The sequence below is a fragment of the Poecile atricapillus genome, chromosome 11 (assembly GCF_030490865.1).
Source record: "Poecile atricapillus isolate bPoeAtr1 chromosome 11, bPoeAtr1.hap1, whole genome shotgun sequence".
Taxonomy (NCBI): Eukaryota; Metazoa; Chordata; class Aves; order Passeriformes; family Paridae; genus Poecile; species Poecile atricapillus.
This window is the reverse complement of record NC_081259.1, coordinates 7,868,442-7,889,040: the sequence shown is the minus strand read 5'-3', so window position 1 is coordinate 7,889,040 and position 20,599 is coordinate 7,868,442. Positions and strand designations below refer to the sequence as shown.

The 20,599-nt window shown below is 55.3% G+C and overlaps 2 protein-coding genes and 1 non-coding gene across 3 annotated transcripts in view; 1 reads left to right on the top strand and 2 right to left on the bottom strand.

The window, feature by feature from the left end:
* Positions 1-4,855: 4,855 nt before the first annotated feature.
* Positions 4,856-4,928, bottom strand: TRNAR-UCG (transfer RNA arginine (anticodon UCG)). The gene has a single exon. It is a non-coding gene; the product is annotated as a tRNA-Arg (tRNA).
* Positions 4,929-5,012: 84 nt separating this feature from the next.
* On the top strand, positions 5,013-15,825 carry POLG (DNA polymerase gamma, catalytic subunit). Its single transcript, XM_058846864.1, has 23 exons — positions 5,013-5,099; positions 5,381-6,004; positions 6,294-6,489; positions 6,885-7,052; positions 7,289-7,435; positions 7,657-7,736; positions 8,147-8,329; positions 8,445-8,602; positions 8,819-8,942; positions 9,013-9,237; positions 9,377-9,497; positions 9,666-9,737; positions 9,852-9,971; positions 10,152-10,312; positions 10,405-10,458; positions 10,545-10,662; positions 11,090-11,225; positions 11,335-11,581; positions 11,662-11,784; positions 12,075-12,246; positions 12,510-12,718; positions 13,728-13,885; positions 15,016-15,825. Exons 2-23 carry the CDS (start codon positions 5,424-5,426, stop codon positions 15,075-15,077), a joined length of 3,615 nt encoding a protein of 1,204 aa, XP_058702847.1. The 5' UTR covers positions 5,013-5,099; positions 5,381-5,423; the 3' UTR covers positions 15,078-15,825.
* FANCI (FA complementation group I) overlaps positions 15,444-20,599 on the bottom strand; it is a 23,024-nt gene continuing 17,868 nt past the window's right edge. The window contains exons 28-37 of the mRNA XM_058846865.1: positions 20,227-20,354; positions 20,030-20,098; positions 19,817-19,904; positions 19,330-19,514; positions 18,646-18,702; positions 18,503-18,562; positions 17,713-17,799; positions 16,617-16,712; positions 16,183-16,308; positions 15,444-15,509 (exon numbers count right to left, since the gene is read on the bottom strand). Of these exons, the coding sequence (XP_058702848.1) occupies positions 15,444-15,509; positions 16,183-16,308; positions 16,617-16,712; positions 17,713-17,799; positions 18,503-18,562; positions 18,646-18,702; positions 19,330-19,514; positions 19,817-19,904; positions 20,030-20,098; positions 20,227-20,354 (962 nt within the window). The remainder of the gene's footprint in view (positions 15,510-16,182; positions 16,309-16,616; positions 16,713-17,712; positions 17,800-18,502; positions 18,563-18,645; positions 18,703-19,329; positions 19,515-19,816; positions 19,905-20,029; positions 20,099-20,226; positions 20,355-20,599) is intronic.

Below are 20,599 nucleotides of genomic sequence, written 5' to 3'. Positions count from 1 at the left end.
ACTGCCCGGTCCGGCCCGGCACGGTCCGGCACGGCCCGACCCGCCTGCGGCCGTCGGGCAGAGCCGAGGCACAGGCTGCCCCCGGGCCGCGTCCCCGGCCCTGGAAAGGAGTCCCTCCTGGAGCTGTACCGGGCCGGGCCGTGCTTTCCCCGACGGACAGGCCGAGCCCGGAGCCCGGTTCGTCCCGACAGCCGCAGCGCAGCGCCCGGGGGCCACAGCGAGCTGGAAGCGGGGCGCGGGCACGCAGGTACCGCCGGCGCGTCCCCCTCCTCTCCCCTCCGTCTCTATCTTCCTCATCGTCTTTACAGAATCACACACATACTGCACCGCCTGCAGCCTCTGCTGTAAGGCTCAAAAAGCCCTCCCCAAAACCCACAACCCCCTGCACCCCCACCCCGCCTGGCACACCTTTACTTCGCTTCTGACCTCTTCTCTTCCTTCCTGCGTTTAACCTGGCTCCTAATTTTTATCTCCGATTCACTCCTCCGATGCCCCGGAGCGGCTCTGGGGAGTCTCTCGCCGCCCCGATGAATACACAGGGATCCCCAGACAGGTTTTCTATGTAGGAAAAAATAAACCGATCGAGCCCGAGAGATCTGCAACAGCCAAACACGCCGCCTCGCCTTTACATTCGTGTTTTTAAATTCCCCCGTTATTTTCCTTCTTTGCATCTGCAAGTTGCCACGAAAGGAAATACAACCCCAAATGCCACCGCCAGCAGAAATCGGAGCTCGTTGCCAAATTCCGTAGTATTTTATTTTAAAAGCAATTAGCACCATTAAATTTTTTTTTTTTAAAAAAAAACACGTCTTCTCCTCTTCCCGGGGAGTGTAAGAAATCCTTTTGCTCACCCAGAGTCGAAAACCTAATGGCATTGTCGTTAAACACGAAAAGGAGAATATTAAGAAATTGCAACACTCCCTCCCGAGCGCTCCCCCCCCTCCCAGTTTATTTGCCCTAATAATTAATTCACAAGAGCTTAACTTCGGTGTAACCCCGGCGGTCTTTTCATTAAAAAATCCCCGCGTTTCCTATTGAATTAGCTCTGCTCCATTGTCGCTGAAATGAAGACGCCAAACCAACTTTTACCCTGAGCATTTTCTCACCAGCCCAAAGAAAAGTCTCTCTCCTTTTTCTTTTCTCTGATTTTTTTCCTTTCTTTCTTTTTCTTTTTTTTTTCTTTTTTTTTTTCTTTTTTTTTTCTTTTTTTTTTTTTTTTTTTTTTTTTTAATTCAAGCACCCAGGCGATGGACGTGTCCTGCAATTTAACTACTTTCAAATTCTTTGTTCGGGTCCCACCGGGGCTCTATTGTCACCCTATTGAGAGAGCTTATTGCCAAGTCAAGCCTGAGCGAATTGAGACACGCACGGGAGGAGCCCCGGGGGCTGGGAGCGGGATCCGTGGGCTGCTCGGCCCGGGGGGACCCTGACCCAGCCCCGAGGGAGCGGGCACGGAGCGGGGCAGGGGCTGCCGGCAGCCCCCGGGCCGAGATAACCGGCACCGATTCCACAGGAGCCGCAGCCGCCAAAGCATCCCCGGCCCCGCAGAGCCCGGTGGTTGTGACGGGGCAGCCCCGAGAACGGGGATCCCCGGGATCGGGCTCCTTTGAACCCTCAAAGCATCCCCTGCAGCAGCGCCCTGGCTCAGGTACCACCGCTGCGGGCAGGAGACGGACTTACCTCGGATGCCCGCGGTGCCGCCAGCTTCCCTCCTTCGCCGGTTCTCCCTTAATCCCGAAAAGGAGGGTCCTCCTCTACTCTCATCCCACCCCCGACCCCTCCACCTCGGAGCTGGCTCCCGCCTGTCTCCCGCCGCCCTCTTCAGCGCTCACTTTGGGAGCTCCGGGGCTCGCTTCCCGAGCAGGGAAAGAGCGGGATGTTGGGACGCTTTTCTTTTCTCTTTTCCTTCCCTCTCTCCCGACTCCTCCCCAGCCTGGAAAAGGGGTTGCGAGATGGAATAGGGGGGTACGAGCTTCACGGAAGGGTTATTTGAGGAGAAAAAAAGCTGAAAGAGCAGTGCTGGGCACAGATTCCCACGTAAGCCCGTACGTCACCTATAAAAATTGCCCGTTTCTCCCGTTTCTTGGCTCCGGGGGGGCAGCTGAGACATCTCTACCTGTGGAGGGAGGGGGTGAAACCCTGTTAAAACCGGCACCCCGTTAAAAACGTCCTGCTCCAGCTGGGAGGAGAAAGCAGAACCGGGGGATGCTGGAAGGCAGGGGCCGCCTCTCTGCATCATCACCCTCTGCCCCGTGGTGATGTTTGGCCGCCCCCTGCTCCCCCAAAACACCCCTCTGGAGCCCTTCTCAGTCTCTCGATGTCGGGGAGAGAAGGGGGTTCACGGGATTCCACGCCGATGGCAGAGGGAGGGCCGCGGCGGGGACAGGGGTACGCTGCGGCCATCACTTCCCCCTCTTCGCCGCGGTCCTCCTGTTGTGACCAACGGCGTCTCCGCCGTGTCCCGGGGGAAGAGGAAGCCCTTGACCCCTGGCCCCAGGGGCAACGGGGTTAAACAAAGTCCCACCGCCCCATTATCCGACAGACAGCACTGAGCTCCCGGCGGGGAGCGGGGTCTCCAAGAAGCTGGCGAGAAGTCGCAGCTCCCACCTCCGGTACCGGACCCCGATGGGGCGCACCTGGATGGGGATGCTTCTCTGACAGACAGACATAAATACCAAAAACTTAGGGAATTAAAAAAAAACCCTTATACACACCCCATTCCGACTTATACATTGCATCCAGCTCTGCTGAAACGGCGGATTTTTGAGGTTATTTCGGGTTGTTCGCAGCGGTGATTTTTTTTTTTTATATAGTGGTGCCGTGCGTTGCCGACCCTTCCTGCCCACACTCGGGTGAGGCACACGCAGCCCCGGCCCGGTCCTGCCTGCGGACAAGGCAGTGGAGCTCGTTGTCATCAACCCTCCCCAGAGCACTGCCGCGAGAAACATTGAGAGCAGAATTTATTTTTTCTATTTACGCTTTGGAGAGAGGAGAAATTTTTTTGATGGGGCGGTTTGGATTTTTTAGAATTTAATTTTTTGCGAACACGATAAAAATAAGGAGATAAAAGACGCCAAATATGAGAAATCGGCGTTAAAACAATGCATCGGAGGGGAGAAAAGTGCGCCCGGGTCCTTTCCTAGAGCCACTCCACAGCCGGGGGTCCCTAAACCGCTCTTCCCTTCACTCCAGGGCAACTCGTGGCTCTTCCATCCCGGCGAGAGCACCCGCGGTTTTGGAGCATCTCTCCCCGCCAGCTCCGCACCCCGCGCCCCGCCAGGCTCCCGCAGAAAGATCAGGAAACATCAAGTCGCCGGTATGGAGGTGGCCGAGGACGGGCAACCCCCGCGGCTCCCGGCAGGCTCCAGCCAAACGGTGCCTCCCGCTGCTGGGTGAACGGGGGTGAAGCACAAACCCCACACCGAATCTCAAGCTGGGGGCAGCGGGGACTTTGGGGGGCACCGAGGGGCTGTGAAACGCATTCCAAGCTACAGAACCCTGCATCGCGCTCTGGGTGTGTGCGCGTTCCTCACATCCCACACCGCTCCCGAGCTGGCTCTGCCTTTTCGGAGAACGGAGGGCAGCGGTTCCTCTCCCTCCATCCCGCCGATCCCGCACCCCCAAGGGAAGGGGGATGCGGAGCTGGAGCTCTGGAAAGGAGGCGCAGCCGGGTTTGGAGCTCCGCAGGGGCCGGCAGGGGCGAAGGGGAGTCACGGTGCCCGCTGCCCCTGCCCGGTGCCGCACGTGGAACGGGGAACGGGACGGGACCCGAGCGGTGTCCGCGCCCCGACGGCCCCGCGGGGCCCGACCCGACCCGACCCGGCCCGGCCCGGCCCGGCCCACAGCGGCGGGGCCGCAGCGCCACCTGGCGGCTCGGCACGGCCCGGCCCGGCCCGGCCCGGCAATGCCAGCGCGGGGCTGGGCTCTGCCGGGAGCCACCGGCCCGGCTACAACAGCTCCTGCGGCGTCCAGGGAGCCTGCACCCACCTGTCAGCACCTTGGCACCTCCTATTCCCCTTCCTTGTCAACCTACATCGCATCCCCTGCATCCACCTGCCCTGCACCACTTGCTGCACCTGTGACCTTTCCCCTGCACCCTGCATCCCGTTCTTAGTATCCTACATCCGCACCTTGTACTTTACACCCTAGCACCCTAATTTCTAGCACCCTGCATTCCCTGCCCTGCACTCTACATCCCACTCCCTGCACCTGTGGCCTTTTCCCTGTACCCTACATGCCCATCCCTGCACCCCACATCCTACAGTCCATTTTTTTGCAACCTACATTTCGTCCTGCACCCTACATCCCATTCCTTGCACCCTACATGCCCTGCCTTCCATCCCTGCATCTGTGGCCTTTTCCCTGCCTGCAACCTACATCTCATTCCTCACACCCAGCACCCATTCCTAGCACCCCACTCCTTGGGCCTCTGGCCTTTTCTCTTCACCCTACATCCCATTCTCTGTACCCTGCACCCCATTCCATGCAGCCTATTCCCTTCATCCTACATCCATTCCTTGCACTCTGCATCCCGTTCCTCGCACCCTCCAGCCCATTATCCCGCACCCGGTGCTCATGTTGGGCTCTGCACGCACTGCTCCATCCCCAACCTACCCGTGAGCTTTGGGGCTTTCGGGGTGACAAGGGGCGTGCTGGCCCCACCAACCTGAGCGTGCCAGCCCGCTCGCGCACAGCCGCTCCCCGCGCCCCGCCTTCTTCCTCGGGTGGGTTAAACTCAGGAGCAAAAGGCGCACCGTGAGCGCGGTGAGCCCGGTACCGGGGCCGCGGCAGCCCCGCAGCTGCGGCACAGGGCTGGAGGAGCAAAAGAGCGAGCGCCAGCACAGCGCTCCCAGCGCGACCGCGGCAGGACTCGAACCTGCAATCTTCTGATCCGAAGTCAGACGCCTTATCCATTAGGCCACGCGGCCACCTCCACTCCCGCCGTCCCGCGTGCCTTACTGAGGGAATCCCGGAGGGCCGTACCATGTGCGGGAGGGGGCGGGACGGGACGGGACGTCACCGCGGCCGGAAGCTCCCCCGGGCGCCCCGGTTTGGATCTGCCCGGCGGGCCAGGCCCCGGCGGCGCTTGCGGAGACCAGGTGGGAGCCGGGGGAATTTTGGGGGGAAACATCTGTATGGGGGAAACATCTGTATGGGGGAAACAGCTGTATGGGGGAAACAGCTGTATGGGGAGGCACGGCTTCATGGGGGCACCGCTTTGTGGGGGAAAACATCTCTACGGGGTAAAACATCTGGATGGGGACACGGCTGTGTGGGGGCACAGCTGTACAGAGGAGTGTGTGACTGTACGGGGCAGTGCGTGCATGGCGGGGGCGGTGCTCGGTGCTGAGCTCACCCCTCGCCTTTTCTCCCTGCGCAGCTCCAGCCGCCCGTGCCGGGGCGCATCCCGGAGCGGGGGGACCATGAGCCGCGTGTGCTGGCTGCGCTCGGCGAGGGGCCGCAGCCCCCAGCCCCGCCGATGCTCGGCCAGCTCCTCGGCCAGCCGCCCGCTGCCGCAGGAGCCGAGGCAGGAGCCGGCCGCGGGCCAGCGGCGCATGAACCCCCTCAACATCCAGATGCTGTCCAGGACCCTCCACGAGCAGATCTTCCGCGGGGCCCAGGTGCGCTACTCGGCCGAGGAGGTCCGGCGGAGCGTGCAGCACCTGAGGCGACACGACCTGTGGGGCAAGGAGACCTCCACGCTGCCCGACGTGGAGCTGCAGCTGCCCCGCATGTACGGGGACAACATCGACGAGCACTTTCGCCTCCTGGCGCAGAAGCAGAGCTTGCCCTACCTGGAGGCGGCCAACGAGCTGCTGCGGTGCAAGCTGCCCCCAGTGCCCGAGCAGTGGGCCTGGAAGCTGGGCTGGACCCGCTACGGCCCCGATGGGCAAGCGGAACCTGTGGACTTCCCCGAGGAGCGGGCGCTGGTGTTTGATGTGGAGGTGTGCGTGGCCGATGGGCACTGCCCCACGCTGGCCGTGGCCGTCTCCCCGCACGCCTGGTGAGATGCAGTGCAGGCAGCGATGCTGGGGTCACAGCAGGGCTGGGGAGGGCACGGTTTTGAGAGGATGGGGATGGTGCTGTGCAGAGCCTCTTCCTGCAATCCGCTGCTGGCTCGCAGGGAAGACACGACAAAGCCCCAGAGTGTGGCTGTGGGATGTGTGTCGTGCTTAGTAAGCACAGCACTCTCTGGGGTTGGTCACCTCCCTGCCACGGGTGGGGTCCTGCTCAGCACCCCATGGCACTGCGGGTGCTTTGTGACAGCCGCGGGTGCCGCGTGTCCCCCGCAGGTACTCGTGGTGCAGCAGGCGGCTGCTGGAGCAGCGTTACTCCTGGTCCAGCCACCTCACCCTGGCCGACCTCATTCCTATGGAAAGCCCAGCAGGTGCCAGCTGTGCCAGCAAACAGGACTGGATGGAGAGAGTAGTGGTGGGACACAACGTAGCCTTCGACCGGGCATTCATCAAGGAGCAGTACCTTATCCAGGTAATCCACTGAGCCTCGGCTTTGTACTGGCAGCTACAATTTCCTACCCAGATAATCATTTGCATTGGCTCTTGAGGGTTATTTTGACAGATGCTGTTCTGCGCAGGTACCCAAGGTTTGTGCTTGCTTTGTCCTGCAGAACAGGTTGAGGCTGGATCCCTTTAGAGGAAGATATTCTTGCACCCTTTGGCACTGCTGGAGGCTGCAGGGTGGCAGCTGGGGATGTGGCAGGAGCCTTTGAGCAGCTAACAGCCTGCACTGGGGATGGTTTTGCCTTTCAAAAAGGGAGTGTTGGAGGGAAAGTTTCCCCTAGCAAAAGCAGCTTGAGCAGAGAACTTACAACTCCTTCAGCATACCCCAAACCCTCTCTTTTCTCCCACTATGTTGTGTCCCAGGGCTCCAAGATGCGTTTCCTGGACACCATGAGCATGCACATGGCCATCTCAGGGCTGACGGGCTTCCAGCGCAGCCTCTGGATGGCTGCCAAGCACGGCAAGAGGAAGGGGCTGCAGCAGGTCAAGGAGCACATGAAGAAAATGCGCAGCAAGGCAGAGGGGCCAGCGGTGAGTGAGGGAGCTGAGCTGCAGGCAGTGCTCTGGGTGCTCCTGTGACAGGGCTGTTTGCTCCTGTACTGGCACAGTGGGAGCTGTTGGAGCAGCTCCACTGAGGGAAGCTCTCCCAGCTCATTTCAGATAAGGTGGCCTTGGTTTGAGCTGGAGCAGCAGCATCCTTTACTCCTCCTGATCTTGGCTGCAGCTGGCTGTTCTCCCACACTGTCTGACCCCTCTGTTGTCCACAGATCACCTCGTGGGACTGGGTGCACGTCAGCAGCATCAACAACCTGGCCGATGTGCACGCGCTCTATGTCGGGGGGGAGCCGCTGGAGAAGGAGGCACGGGAGATCTTTCTGAAGGGCACCATGGCTGACGTCAGGAGTAACTTCCAGGTGCAGGAGGCCATCCCACCATCCTGACAGGCAGCAAGAACTGGAGAAGGGAGCAGGGTGGTAGTAGCTGCTGGGGTAGTTTCCGTTTTGCTGCCCTTTCTTGCAGCACTTGGGTGTGCATGGGGCTGTGACCTGCTCTGTGCTCCTGCAGTCCTGATGCCTTGCCCTGTGCTGGCAGAAGGGTGGCTGCTTTGCCTGCTCTCACCTGCTGCTGTCCCCAGGACCTGATGTCATACTGTGCCCGTGATGTCCAGGCCACCCATGAGGTGTTTCAAGAGCAGCTGCCACTGTTTATGGAGAGGTGAGAGCTGCCAGGCTCTGGCTGGTTTTGGCTGTGGGGGTGTGGGCTTGGTGGGCAGTGGGGAGGGTCTCTCTGGGCATGAGATGTAGCTTCTCTTGTTCTTAGGGTGTCCTGAAGCTCTTTTCAGGGGGGACTGCAGACCCCTCCCATGTAGGTGAGCAGGAATAAACAACAGCACAGTGGCTGAGGGAGGTGAGCAGGCTTCCTGAGGCAGTCGGGAGCAATAAATTTTGGGGTCATTGCACAGGGTAGGCAGAAGATACAGGGATCATTATGGTTTAGGGAAAGAGCCCTGAGGTTTTTATGAGGCTGGGAAACTCTAGATATACATTCATATCTGTTGTAGTCTGGTGCTTCCAGGGCCAGTCCCCTCTGGCAGATATCTAATTCCTTGCTGCTTTGGGGTCCAGGTGCCCCCACCCTGTAACGTTTGCAGGGATGCTGGAGATGGGAGTGTCCTACCTGCCAGTCAATGGGAATTGGAACAGGTACCTGAACGATGCTCAGGGTATTTATGAGGAGCTACAGAAGGAGATGAAGAAATCCCTGATGAACCTGGCCAATGATGCCTGCCAGCTGTTACATGAGCACAGGTACCATGGGCTGGGGTTGCAGGAGGGAGCTCAGGCACCAGGTGGTGTATGGGGGGCTGTGGGTGGGTGTGAGGGACAGGAGCAAAGCTGTGGTGTGACAATGGTGTGGCATCAGGTACAAGGATGACCCTTGGCTCTGGGATCTCGAATGGGACACACAGGAGTTTAAGCAAAAGAAGAATCCAGGGAAGAAGAAGAAAGGTCAGGATGGGAACAGCCAAGTCTCCCCAGCAGCAATGGATGCAGAAGAGTCAGCGCAGGAGTTGCAGGAGGGTGAGCACAGGTGATCCCTGGGGATGAGGGATGTTCCAGGGCTGCCTTCCCAGGGGTGCCCAGACAAAGGGACAAAGTTTGTTGGTGCTGCAGGGTGCATCGTTGCTGGCTCATGTCCCGTGCTGCTGCATGTGGTGGGGGACTGGTTTGATGTCCCTGTCCCCAGGAGGGCGGCACAGAGAGTCCTTTGCAAACCAGTTGCCCTTGCCCCACCAGACCCTGGTCCCCCCAGTGAGGAGGAAGAGCTGAAAGTCTCTGCAAGCCAGCTCTGTCTGGAGCGCCTGAAAGAGACGGTCGCGCTGCAACCCAAGAGACTCCAGCACCTGCCAGGCCACCCGGGGTGAGTTGGGGACCCTGTGTGTCCCCAGGGCTTTCCCTGCACTTTCTGACCCATCCCTGCTGCTCCCCAGCTGGTACCGCAAGCTGTGCCCACGCCTGGAGGAGGAGGGCTGGGTGCCTGGCCCCAGCCTCATCAGCCTGCAGATGAGGGTGACCCCAAAGCTGATGCGCCTGGCCTGGGACGGCTTCCCCCTCCATTACTCGGAAAAGCATGGCTGGGGATACCTGGTGCCAGGGCGGCAGGACAATTTGCCAGCAGCCCCTGTAGAGACCGATGGCCCCTCCTGCCCACACAGGTGAGAGGGATGTAATGGGGTGCTGGGCTGGGAGCTGCCCCATGGGGTATTTGGGAGCTCCCCGACACTCTGCCCAGGCACTGCCCCAGAGCCTTGGGCCCCGCTGTGGCTGCATCAGCCCTGCCCTCTCCTCTGCCAGGGTGATTGAGAACCTGTACAGGAAGCACTGCCTGGAGAAGGGCAAGGAGCAGCCCCCAGGGCTGGAGGTGGCTGTAGAGGATGATCTGTTGGTGATGGACAGCAGCGCGCTGTGGAAGAAGGTGAAGAAAGGGACAGAGGGTTCCCTGGTGGGAGGGAGGTGTGGGGCTGTGTGCATGCAGTAATCAACCCTGTGTGCAGCTCCAGGGACTGTAAGAAATTCCCTTTAATAAGGGTTACTGGAGGATTGGTGTTTGATCTGGCTTCCCCATGGTCCCTCTCTGCTGCAGGTGGAGGAGCTGAGCCGGATTGAGGTGGATCCAGAGGAGAAAATGAACAAAGCAGACCAGAGCCTGGTGCTGGTAAGGGTGCTTTTCCTGTGAAATGGGGTGGTGGGTTGGTCTCTCTTTCCTTGATTTCCCCCTCCTGCCATGCCTGAAAATGTTCCTGGCATTGACTCACTTTGCTGGTCGCAGGAGGAGATGGAAGAGCTGAGGCTGGCAGAGAGGAGGAGCCAGCCCTCATTCCACCATGGCAATGGTCCTTACAATGATGTCAACATCCCTGGGTGCTGGTTCTTCAAGCTGCCTCACAAGGCAAGTTGGGGCTCCTGGGGCTCTTCCTGTCCCCACAGTGCTGCTGGGACCCACATGATCTCATCCCATGGGGTTGCATGGGGGAAATCAATCTCTGTAGCTGGGACAGGGGGATGCAGAGAGCTTTGCTCATGTGGAGTGGTGGCTTGCTGAGCCCTGACACCACTTTTGCTGCCAAAGGATGGGAACAGTAACAACGTGGGAAGCCCTTTTGCCAAGGATTTCCTGCCCCAGATGGAGGACGGCACCCTGCGGGCTGCTGTGGGCCGCACCCACGGGACAAGAGCCCTCGAGATTAACAAAATGATCTCGTTTTGGAGGAACGCTCACAAGCGGATCAGGTGAACAGCTGCTTTCATGGTGACCCCCTGTGGGTGGAGGCTGTGATGAGACAGGGGAGTCTGTGCATCTCACCTGCCCTGTGTCCCCTCAGTTCCCAGATGGTGGTGTGGCTGAAGAAAGGGGAGCTGCCTCGTGTGGTGACCAGGTGTGGTACCCAAATCTGGACTGTTCCCTTTACCCCGTGCCAGGAGGACTCCTGCAGGGTGATGCTCATCCTTGCCTCTGTCCCAGGCATCCTGACTATAATGAGGAGGACAATTACGGAGCCATCCTGCCACAGGTGGTGACCGCAGGCACTGTCACCCGCCGGGCGGTGGAGCCCACCTGGCTGACAGCCAGCAACGCCCGGGTATGGCCACACTTGGATCCTCAAGGGAATGTTTTGGGGCTCCCTCTATGTTTTGGACTGATGAGAGCTGCTTGGGTTGGAATAGGAGTTGGATATGGATGCTGGGGTTTGGGGTAGCAGGGCCAGAGCTGGGGTTCTCTTGGTGATGTGGTTTCATGTGGGAGAAAGGAAGGCAGAGGCTCTGGAGCTTCAGGATATGGTGAAAGGGGAAGAAAACACCAATGTACCAGTTTCTGACTTTCCTCAAGCTCCCCTTCTTTTCTGCTGGAGTAACCAAGCGGGTGATGCTCCACATGCGTTAAACCTGGTTTTGACATTGCAAGCAAAACTCAGGGGCACAGAGATGCCACTGTGGCTGGGGAGGAAGGCTGCTCCCATACCATGGAGGAGGAGAGGGGTGTGCTCACCTGGGCATCGTGTCCTGCAGGCCGACCGGGTGGGCAGTGAGCTGAAAGCCATGGTCCAGGTGCCACCTGGTTACTCCCTGGTGGGAGCAGACGTGGATTCCCAGGAGCTCTGGATCGCCGCTGTGCTGGGCGAGGCGCAGTTCGCCGGCATGCACGGTGAGCCGGGGCTGCTCCGCGGGGGAGCGGCTTTGCTGGAGCGGGGTGTGATCCCCCTGATGCTCATCCTGCTCCCGTTTGGTGTCCAACCTCTGCTCTCCCCCCACAGGCTGCACGGCCTTCGGCTGGATGACTCTGCAGGGCAAGAAGAGCAACGCCACGGACCTGCACAGCAAGACGGCCGCCACCGTGGGCATCAGCCGGGAGCACGCCAAGGTGTTCAACTACGGGCGCATCTACGGGGCGGGGCAGCCCTTCGCCGAGCGGCTGCTGATGCAGTTCAACCACCGGCTGACCCAGCAGCAGGCGCGGGAGAAGGCCCAGCAGATGTACGCCGTCACCAAGGGCATCCGCAGGTGGGTGCAGCCTGGGCACAGCGCGGACAGGGCTGCCCGTGGTGCTCCGTGGGAGCTGGGTTACTCGCTCTCCCCTCCAGGTTTCATCTCTCTGAGGAGGGGGAGTGGCTGGTGACGAAGCTGGACCTGGCTGTGGACAGGGCGGAGGATGGGTCGGTGTCGGGCCAGGATGTCCAGCGGCTCCAGAGAGAGGCCATTAAAAGGTGAGATAGTCTGATCCTGCACGGCTCTGTGGCATCAGGGCACGAGGCAGAGAGGGCTGCAGCCTGATGGGCAGTGGGAAGAGAAGGGAGATGAGTCTGGATAGTCTTGGTCTGCCCTTCCTGTTTCTCCAGGGCCAAGGAGGTTTGATTTGGGGACTGTCAGCCTCACCTGCTTTCCCAGTGAACAGTCAGCAGAGTCTCGTCCTGCTGCCCCAAACCAGGAGGGAGTGTTTGAGGATCTCAAATGGGGACCTCCCACTCTTCCAGCAAACCTCCCTTCTGCCCCACAGGTCCCGGAATGGGAAGAAGTGGAATGTGGTGGAGCAAAGAGTGTGGGCTGGAGGCACTGAGTCTGAGATGTTCAACAAGCTGGAAAGCATTGCCTTATCCCCCTCCCCACAGACGCCAGTGCTGGGCTGTCACATCAGCAGGGCCCTGGAGCCTGACATGGTCAAGGGGGAGGTAAGGATACAGCTCTGGGCTGCTGAAGTTTGGCATTTGTTTATCTATTCTGAAATGGGTACCTGATTAACAGCCCCTCTTAGATCACTGGAGGCCCACTAGGATCTTGTAGCCATTCAGGAAACCCATTGTGCCTTTATCTTCATACCATCAAAAGCCCAACCACCCAGAGTTTAATAGATTTCTCCCAGGAGAGTACCTGTACAGGTTCCATGCCCTTGACTGCAGTGGTCTCTTACTGTCCATCTCTTTCCTTTCACCAGTTTGTGACCAGCAGAGTGAACTGGGTGGTGCAGAGCTCGGCTGTTGACTACCTGCACCTCATGTTGGTTGCCATGAAGTGGCTGTTTGAGGAGTTTGACATCAACGGGCGCTTCTGCATCAGCATCCACGACGAGGTGCGGTACCTGGTGCAGCACCAGGATCGCTACCGGGCAGCCCTGGCCCTGCAGATCACCAACCTCCTCACAAGGTGAGATGTGATGGCTCTGGTGTCTCCTGAGGAGGAGCAGCAGTGACTCTGGAGCGGGACATGCAAGCCAAGGCGCTGGGGTTAGCTTTGCCTACAGCAAGCTGGTGCAGAGCAGTTTTCTTCAGCTCAGGGCAAATTAGCAGCACTGGAGGCTGCAGTTCCTTCATGTGTGACTCAGGTGGCTATAAATGGCTTTGATTTCCAGTGATAATGTACTGGCAAGAGGGGGGATATCATCAGCTTTTGTACCTGCAGGGATGGGGTCAGTCACTGTCTCTGCTGGGATGCAAGTGCATCTCTTCCTCCTCCCTTCAGGCCTGCAGCTGTCACATGGCAGCAGCCTTTGGGCTTGATTGAGGAGCTGGGATTCTGAAACTTTCTCATCTCTAATCCCCTGCTGCCTTCAGCAAGGGGCATGGCTCATGTCTGCTGCGAGCACCAGCGCTGTCACCCCTCCCACAGCATGGGGTGTTCCTGCTGCTTCCCTGCCCCATGCAAAACTAAGCTCAGCCTAGAAAGTTCCTGACCTCCAAGGGTTCCTGTTGATCCATCCCTGGCACAGCCATCTTTGCCAAATCTCCCTCCCAGCACTGTGGGGTATTTGGTTACACAGGAGCTGGCCAAGGTGAGCTGTTTCTCCTGTGTCTCCGGCACAAAAGCAGGAACGTCAGGGTGCCTGTCCCTGCTGCAGCTGCTTTTGTGCCGGCTCCTGCGAGGGAAAACCCCACATCTGCTCTGCCTGCCAGGGAGGATTAGCCCACAGTGAGGGGGCTGGATTCTTCCCTTTTCCCAAGGAGGCACCATTACTGTTTTTCCCATGCCCACTTAAGCAAAACTTGACCCTCCTGCTCTCCAGGACTCAGAAAGTACCTTGTCCCCACCTGCTGAGTGGTGTGGGTACATAATACCCTGTGAGGGGTGACTGGCCAGTATTTAGTAAATTGGAACTGGGTGTGACAAGGCCAAGGGTGATGTCTAGCACTGTCCCACCTGCTTTCTTGTCCTCCAGGTGCATGTTTGCCTACAAACTGGGCCTCCAGGATCTGCCCCAGTCAGTGGCTTTCTTCAGTGCGGTGGATATTGACCAGTGCTTGAGGAAAGAGGTGACCATGGACTGTGTGACGCCATCAAATCCCATGGGGATGGAGAAGTACGGCATCCCTCAAGGTGAGCATGCAAGCTGCCCCTATTATCGCCTCTGCATGAGTCTTCCCAGCTTAAGCAGAGCACTTGGCCTAAGTAGTCATTCCCTGAGGGCTCCTCTGTTCAGCTGAGGCACCTCATGAGCCCCTTGGTTCCTGACACATCATCTGACCTACAGGGCAACCACCATGCTGGAGCCTGCTTCTCTTCCCTCAGTCCTTGAGCACTTTGTGCTGCTCTTTTCCAAATATTTGTGACTGTGATGTGCCAGGCCTGGCTCTGTTCTCCCACACTTTGTTTGCTTTGTGCCCCTTGGAGGAGCCCTCCTGTGCACTTCTAACACAAACCAAATTTAATTTCTTCTTCTCTGAAAGGAAGCACCTCAACAACCTTGTCTGTATTGCCCTGCAGACCCAAGACTTTTCCATCCTTCATTCCTTTCCCTCCTTCTGTACTCCCTTATCAAGCACAGCTCTGTTCAAAGAACTGCTCTGGCATTGCTGGGTGCTTCCTCAGCAGTCCCAAGGCCTCAAGGCATCCCTATCTGCGCTCAGTGTAACCCTCCAATTGCTGCAAACATTTAACTCATGGCTGGGAAAGCAGCTCCTCCTCACTGTGAAGCAGCTCTTTCCCAGATAAGGGAAGAACCTGCCCTCAGATTTGTTGTCTCAGTCACTGCACACATCAGATGCTCCACCCCTAAGTAACCTTTATTAGGACTCTTACAGGCAAAGGGTGCTTTCAGAAACAGGATTAGTGCTCTGTAGGCAAAAAGGGCACTTTTCACCAAGAACAGGGCAAATTAAACAAGTGCATCACAGTTGAGGTCAGCAAAAACATAACAGCAAAACCTTGCAAAACCAGCCTGGGCAGAGGGAGCTGTGGCCTCTCACTGCACCTTGGCCTGAAATGTGAGAGGAGTGAGATGGGTCAGGAGATGCACACAGCAGATTCAACTCCAAGGCAGAACAGCTCATGTTCCCAGCTCCTTACTGCTGCTGGTTTCTGCATTCTCACCACCACCCAAAACAAGTTTGAATAAATTTAGAGCTTTCTGTGCTAGATGCTCTGAACTAAAGCAAATCCCAACCATCACTCTTACATTGCACAGTCTGAGTGTACTGCAGGGAACTGACTGTCCCCTTGTCTTCCAGGGGAAGCACTGGATATTTATCAGATAATTGAAATAACCAAAGGTTCGCTGAAGAAGCAATGATGACACCAGAGTGCCAGGACAATTGTCCAGACCGCATGCCAAAGCCTCCCTGTCCTTTCAGAAGCAGATCTTTTGGCAGGGACTGATCCCAGTCGCTCCCTTTCCATTTTGCTGTAAGAAGGGATGTTCCTGGGAAAGATTTTTGTAGCAGCACATCCAAGTAGCAGAGGCACTCCTGACGGCAGCAGCCAGCTGTAAAAGCTCAGACAGAGGCCAGAGTTGCTCCCATGGACACAAAGGAAGAAGACATAAGTATTTGACAAGAGAAGCAATAAACCATCATCTCCATATCTGCAGCCTCCAAGACCAAGGCAAGTCCACCGTGGAACAGGCACTGTGAGAGGAGGCAGTGGCAGCAACCCCCGTTTATTTTTTTCTCTGTCTCTTCTTTTTGGGTTCCTGGCTCTCATCAGTCTGCTCCGCTGTGCTGCTCTGGAGAGGGGAGGGAGAGAGCAGCAGTAGCATGATTGTTTTTGTGTGAGTAGTCTAAGGAATGTTTACTTAGAGTGAGAAGCCAGCTGTGCAGAACAGGATTTAGCTCTTTTTTTCTCACTAACAAAATGACCTGAATATGGGATTCCTGTCAGCCACTGAGACTTTCCCCATGGGCCACCCCCTCCCCAGTTCATGCTGGAACTTAGACCACGGGCTGCCAGTGGCACAGAACAGGGACTCTGTCCTGGGTTTTGGCTCGTTGAAACACTCAGGAAAATATGAACAGAAGCACCAATAAAAACCTGGACAATCAGCAGAGTAAATTGTTTATTTTTCTTAGCCCTGTCTTCAGCAGCACTATGTAGTAGAGATGGGTCTGAGGAGAATGATGATTTGCACTACCAGGTCTTTATCTACAAAAAATTGCACACAAAACCACTTTGCATCGTGCTGCACAGGTCTGATCCTGGCCAACAGTTTCACTTTCCCAAGACCAGGGACACAGAGCTGGTGCATGAAAATAAAGGCTGCTCAAGGCAGAGGGCTGGGGTGAAGGGGTTGTTCTGAGAGAAACTGTTCTAACCTCACACATTCCTGCACAACTCACAAATACAGCTGGCTTCTAAAGAGGAGAAAGCCTATCAGTAAAAGCAGCTAAATGAATTCTGACCTGGTCGTTGTGTGGCTCGTTCTCAGCATCCTCCAAGCTCCGCTCCTGCAGGGCGCTGTCCAGCACAGACGCATTGATGCGGAAATCCCGGGAGGTGCTTAACTTCATGTACTGCATCAGGTTCACCTGCAGCAACCAAGGGGAAACCAGGCAGGGAAAACACTGAGCCACGAGCATCTTCAGTTTAGTTTTGCCATCCTGTCTAATCCTTTGCACAGCACTGAGACAGAGTCCATTACAGTAAGAACACAGGACTGAAGCACCTGCCCCTGTGCACTCCAGGGACCCATTTACATTTTCCTAAAAGCCGAGTGATTGCCAGCTACCCTCCTAATTTGGGCATTAAGAGAGACTTTAACAACAGCCCACCACCATGCCATTGATCCCACTGTTCCACCAGGTTCAGGCCACAGAAGATCTCTGCTTTACATTACCTTTGACTTCTTGGAGAGGTGGATAAGGAACTTCTCATATTGCTCAATTGCAAAAATCAGGTTTGGGATTGGCTTGGTCTCCCGAAGCACCTTGGCCTGAAATGTGAGAGGAGTGAGATGGGTCAGATTTGGAAGGGCACAATGGCATTGTAGCATGACACAAAGACCACCACATTCCTAGTTCAGAAAAGAGTCTTCAGTAGCCTTGCTCTGTACCAGTCCTGCCCCACCCAGCAAGCCTTGCCAGCTTTGTCACTGGTTTTAAATTGACTCCCAGGGTAGTTCTGCAGTGAGACTCTCTTGTGCATTGTTTTGTGCTCTGCCTGCAGTCCACAGTCCTGATATCCCTGTCAGCAGCTCCTCTGCTCCAGCTCTCCCAAGGCATCACAAGCACGGGCCATCCAAGCAAGGAGCACCCTGACGTTTCACCACATTGTTTTCCTGCTTATTTAGCACCCCTGGTGTTTGTTCCCCATGGTGACAGCAGCATTTCAGCCCATTTCAATACACTCAGGGAAGAGCTAGGAAGATCATACTTGTGGCTTTTAAACCCTTAACATCACAGGAATGTCTGGGACAGCTGACGAGACAGAGGAAATGCTGTCTGGGAGCACAAACAAAGGACATCAAGGACCAGGAACCTGCCAGCCTAGCTCCCAAACAAATAATCCAGTCATTTTCAACTGCTTTACTTTAGTGGAATCCTTTCCTTCATTCATCTTTAAATGTACTGATAAAATTAAGAAACACTTAAAGAGGATGTAGTATCAGTTCCAATAAATTAGCCCATATCTGTAATTTCATATCTTACCCCAAATGGTAAAAATATCAAACAAGGCAGACTGTCCAGATTGACCTTTGTTTCATGTTCATGAGATTTTAAGCTGTATTTAGCAGATGGCTTTTCTGTTGTATTTTGTTTGTTGGTACATTTTAGACTTCTCTCTGAAGTTACAGTAGATTAAATTTGATTTTTACTTAAAGCCCAAATGACAAATTGTCTGGTGATCTGTAAGAGGCCACCAGGTACCACAGGCCTTGAGGTATATGATCCTGCAACTACAGCCCATGTTCTAATGGAGTGAATCAGTCTTACCATTACTGTGGAGACTGCAGCAGCATCATCCTCTTTCTTCTTCTTTTTCTTCTCTTCTACAAAGCTTAAGCTCTCACTGTGGATGTTCTGAAGGAGGATGCCAAAAGATGTGTCATTAAAGGGTAAGCAGGGAAGAAAGGCCAGCCAAGAAAGGCCCAAGAAGTCCTTGCTCTAGCCAGCTAACAGCTTTACCAGCTAGATAACACAAAGGTAGTGATATAAGGGTGGAATTAGGTGTGATCTCAAAAAAAAAGAAACCAAGAAAGAAAATAATTTCATGATTTATACATTCAGAAATGTGCATGTTTGAGAAGTCCCCAGCAGTGATAGCACTGCACACCACGACACCTGTCCCAATATGTTGTACAATTCCTGTGGTCCTCACACAAGTACCCAGTTCCTCTTCAGGCAAATAAATCCCAGCTCCAGCACTGCAGTCGTTGGCACCCACATTACTTCACACTGTGATTACTGCAGTGTTGTTGACCTTTATTTGCCATTGTGGTTAACAGCAGTATTAATCTCATCCAAAAAGCCCCACATGAACAGAGGGGAAAAAAGCCCAGCTAAAACCCAGCTCCTTCCTTGCTCAAGCAGAAATCAGTATGCTCAGTCTCGATGGTGCTGAAATGTCTTATACTATATTTGACAAAGTAAAGCTTGAACTGTAAGAAACTCAGGTCATGTCAGGAAGATTAATAATCCCCAAGGGTGCCTGTGTACTGAAGCTGATACACCACTCAGCATCAGATAGACTGGCTGTGATTCTGCCAGTTAATTTAGGCCTCACCTGCACGTAAGTAATGAATGAGTAACACTGTGGGGTCAGATGGGAACCTGAGAGCTTCACCTGTAAAGGAGCAGAGAGAGAGGCTGGTGTTACTTCTAACTCAAGGCAATGAGCCATTTCCCCAGAAATTTGCTCACACTCACCAGCTTTTCCAGTCTTCCTGGAATCGTATTTGAGCTGCTGCGGCAAGCCTGGATATACTGCAAGGAAAACATGAGTTTCTTCCATGTGTGCTGTTCCCATCCTGTATCCAGGTGGAGCTCAAAGCAGCTCATACAATGGCACAGTGGGGAGGGAAGGATTTGCACAGCTATCCTCCCCAGTGGCTTGTTATATCCCAAATGCCATGTCTGCATTCCAGAGCTGTGAGAGGAGAGCTCTGGGGCAGCCACCACCTCATCTCAAAGGAGCTCCACAGGCCTGTGTTTCATGGCCCAGTTCCCCCAGGTCCTGCTTCAGGGAATGGGAATGAGTGGCAAGGGCAGGGCTGGTGAGCACTGTGAGAACACTGAGTGCTCTTCATCGTGCACATAGTTGTGTAGAGGAACCCACGGCACACACTGGAAACAGCAACTCCAAGCCATGCAAAGCCAAATTCAGCTGGAGGGAAGCTTTCCTTTTATCTCCACTGGTACAACTATCACTGCTCAGAAAGGTCACAAAATTGAGGGCATGAAAGCCAACAGAACAAGGGCTCAATTCCTGCAAGAGATCAACAGCCCAGTCCCGAGCGCAGCCGCTGCCAGGGGTCACCATGAGCTTGCTGCAGCAGATGGGGAAAAGGTTTTTAGCTCAGAGGCAGCCCACTGTCAGCAGAGCACACTCACATGTTTGATGAGGGAGGTGAGAATTCCATATGTCTTGCTGAGGCTTCTCAGCAGTGTGTCCACACAGCTCCCTGATGGGAGTGCAGTCTGCACCAGCTCATGATAGACTGTCAGGAGAGTTCCCAGCTGCAGAATTACACCTTTCTCCAGAGCCTGAGTTTGGTTTGATGCCTGAGAGGAGTCTTCTGAAAGAAAAAGATGAATATCTGGTGAATATTTATCTAATGAATCTCGTTGTGTGAGTCGGAAGCACAAAAGACCATCTTTGTGTCTGATGCATAGAGCCCCAGTGGGACAATGGGAAAATAATCACTGGAGAGATTTTGTGACAACACCCTTATCTTTGTTCATGTGGAACCAGCTCAAGGGAGAGTTTAACCTGACCTCAGATGATGCTATCTCAAAAATCCTCAAATATCTTTTTGCTCTCTGTCTTTATCTGGTTTTGACAAAGGTGCAACGGTAAGAACTAAACCACTTTCATTACCTGATGTGTCTGACCCCAGGCTGGTGAGTTTCTTGATAAGCCAATCCACCTCTTCAAGGACCTTATCCACCTGACCCAGAACCAGCAGCTGAGACAGAAACCAATAACAAAACAGGCTTTTGGAGGAGTTTGGCACAACGGGAACCTGCAATCTGGTCCAAGCACAGTAGCCCTGGACACTGCAGGTGTCACACACACGCTGCTGTGACTCACACACACAGTGGGGGCTGCAGTCTTGGCATTCACTACAGCGAAATGGCACCGACCCTCCACTTCTATGTCCTGGGCAGAGGAGAGAAAACAAATTCTGGCGAGTAAAATTTGAACTGCTGTCACATAGTTTGCACGAGAGATGCATTCAAATCTGACAGCACTATGTGATGAAGAGCTCAGCTGCTCCTGCATCATACCTGATCTATATCTCCCAGGCAGGCATGGATGTCTTGTGCAAGCTCCCGCAGGAGACTGACAGGGCTCTTGTAGAGAACGTGGACACTGAAGAGCAGAGACAGCAAACCTTTGCAGCAAGAAATATCCTCTGTGGGGAAAAGAAAGTGACACAGTGCCAGGTGCAGAGCTTGCCTAGCTACTTAGGAACATCAGACATCAGCGAGGGAAAGTCTCAGATTCAGTATGCATTTAACAGTAGGTGAAGATCCTATCAAAATACCCCAGCTACAAAAGCAGGGTTTAAAACATCAGCAGATAATAGTGCAAGGGGAACTAATTCCCACTGGAGCAGTTGAGTCATAGAAAAATGGTGACCAAAAGCACTGAGGAAGT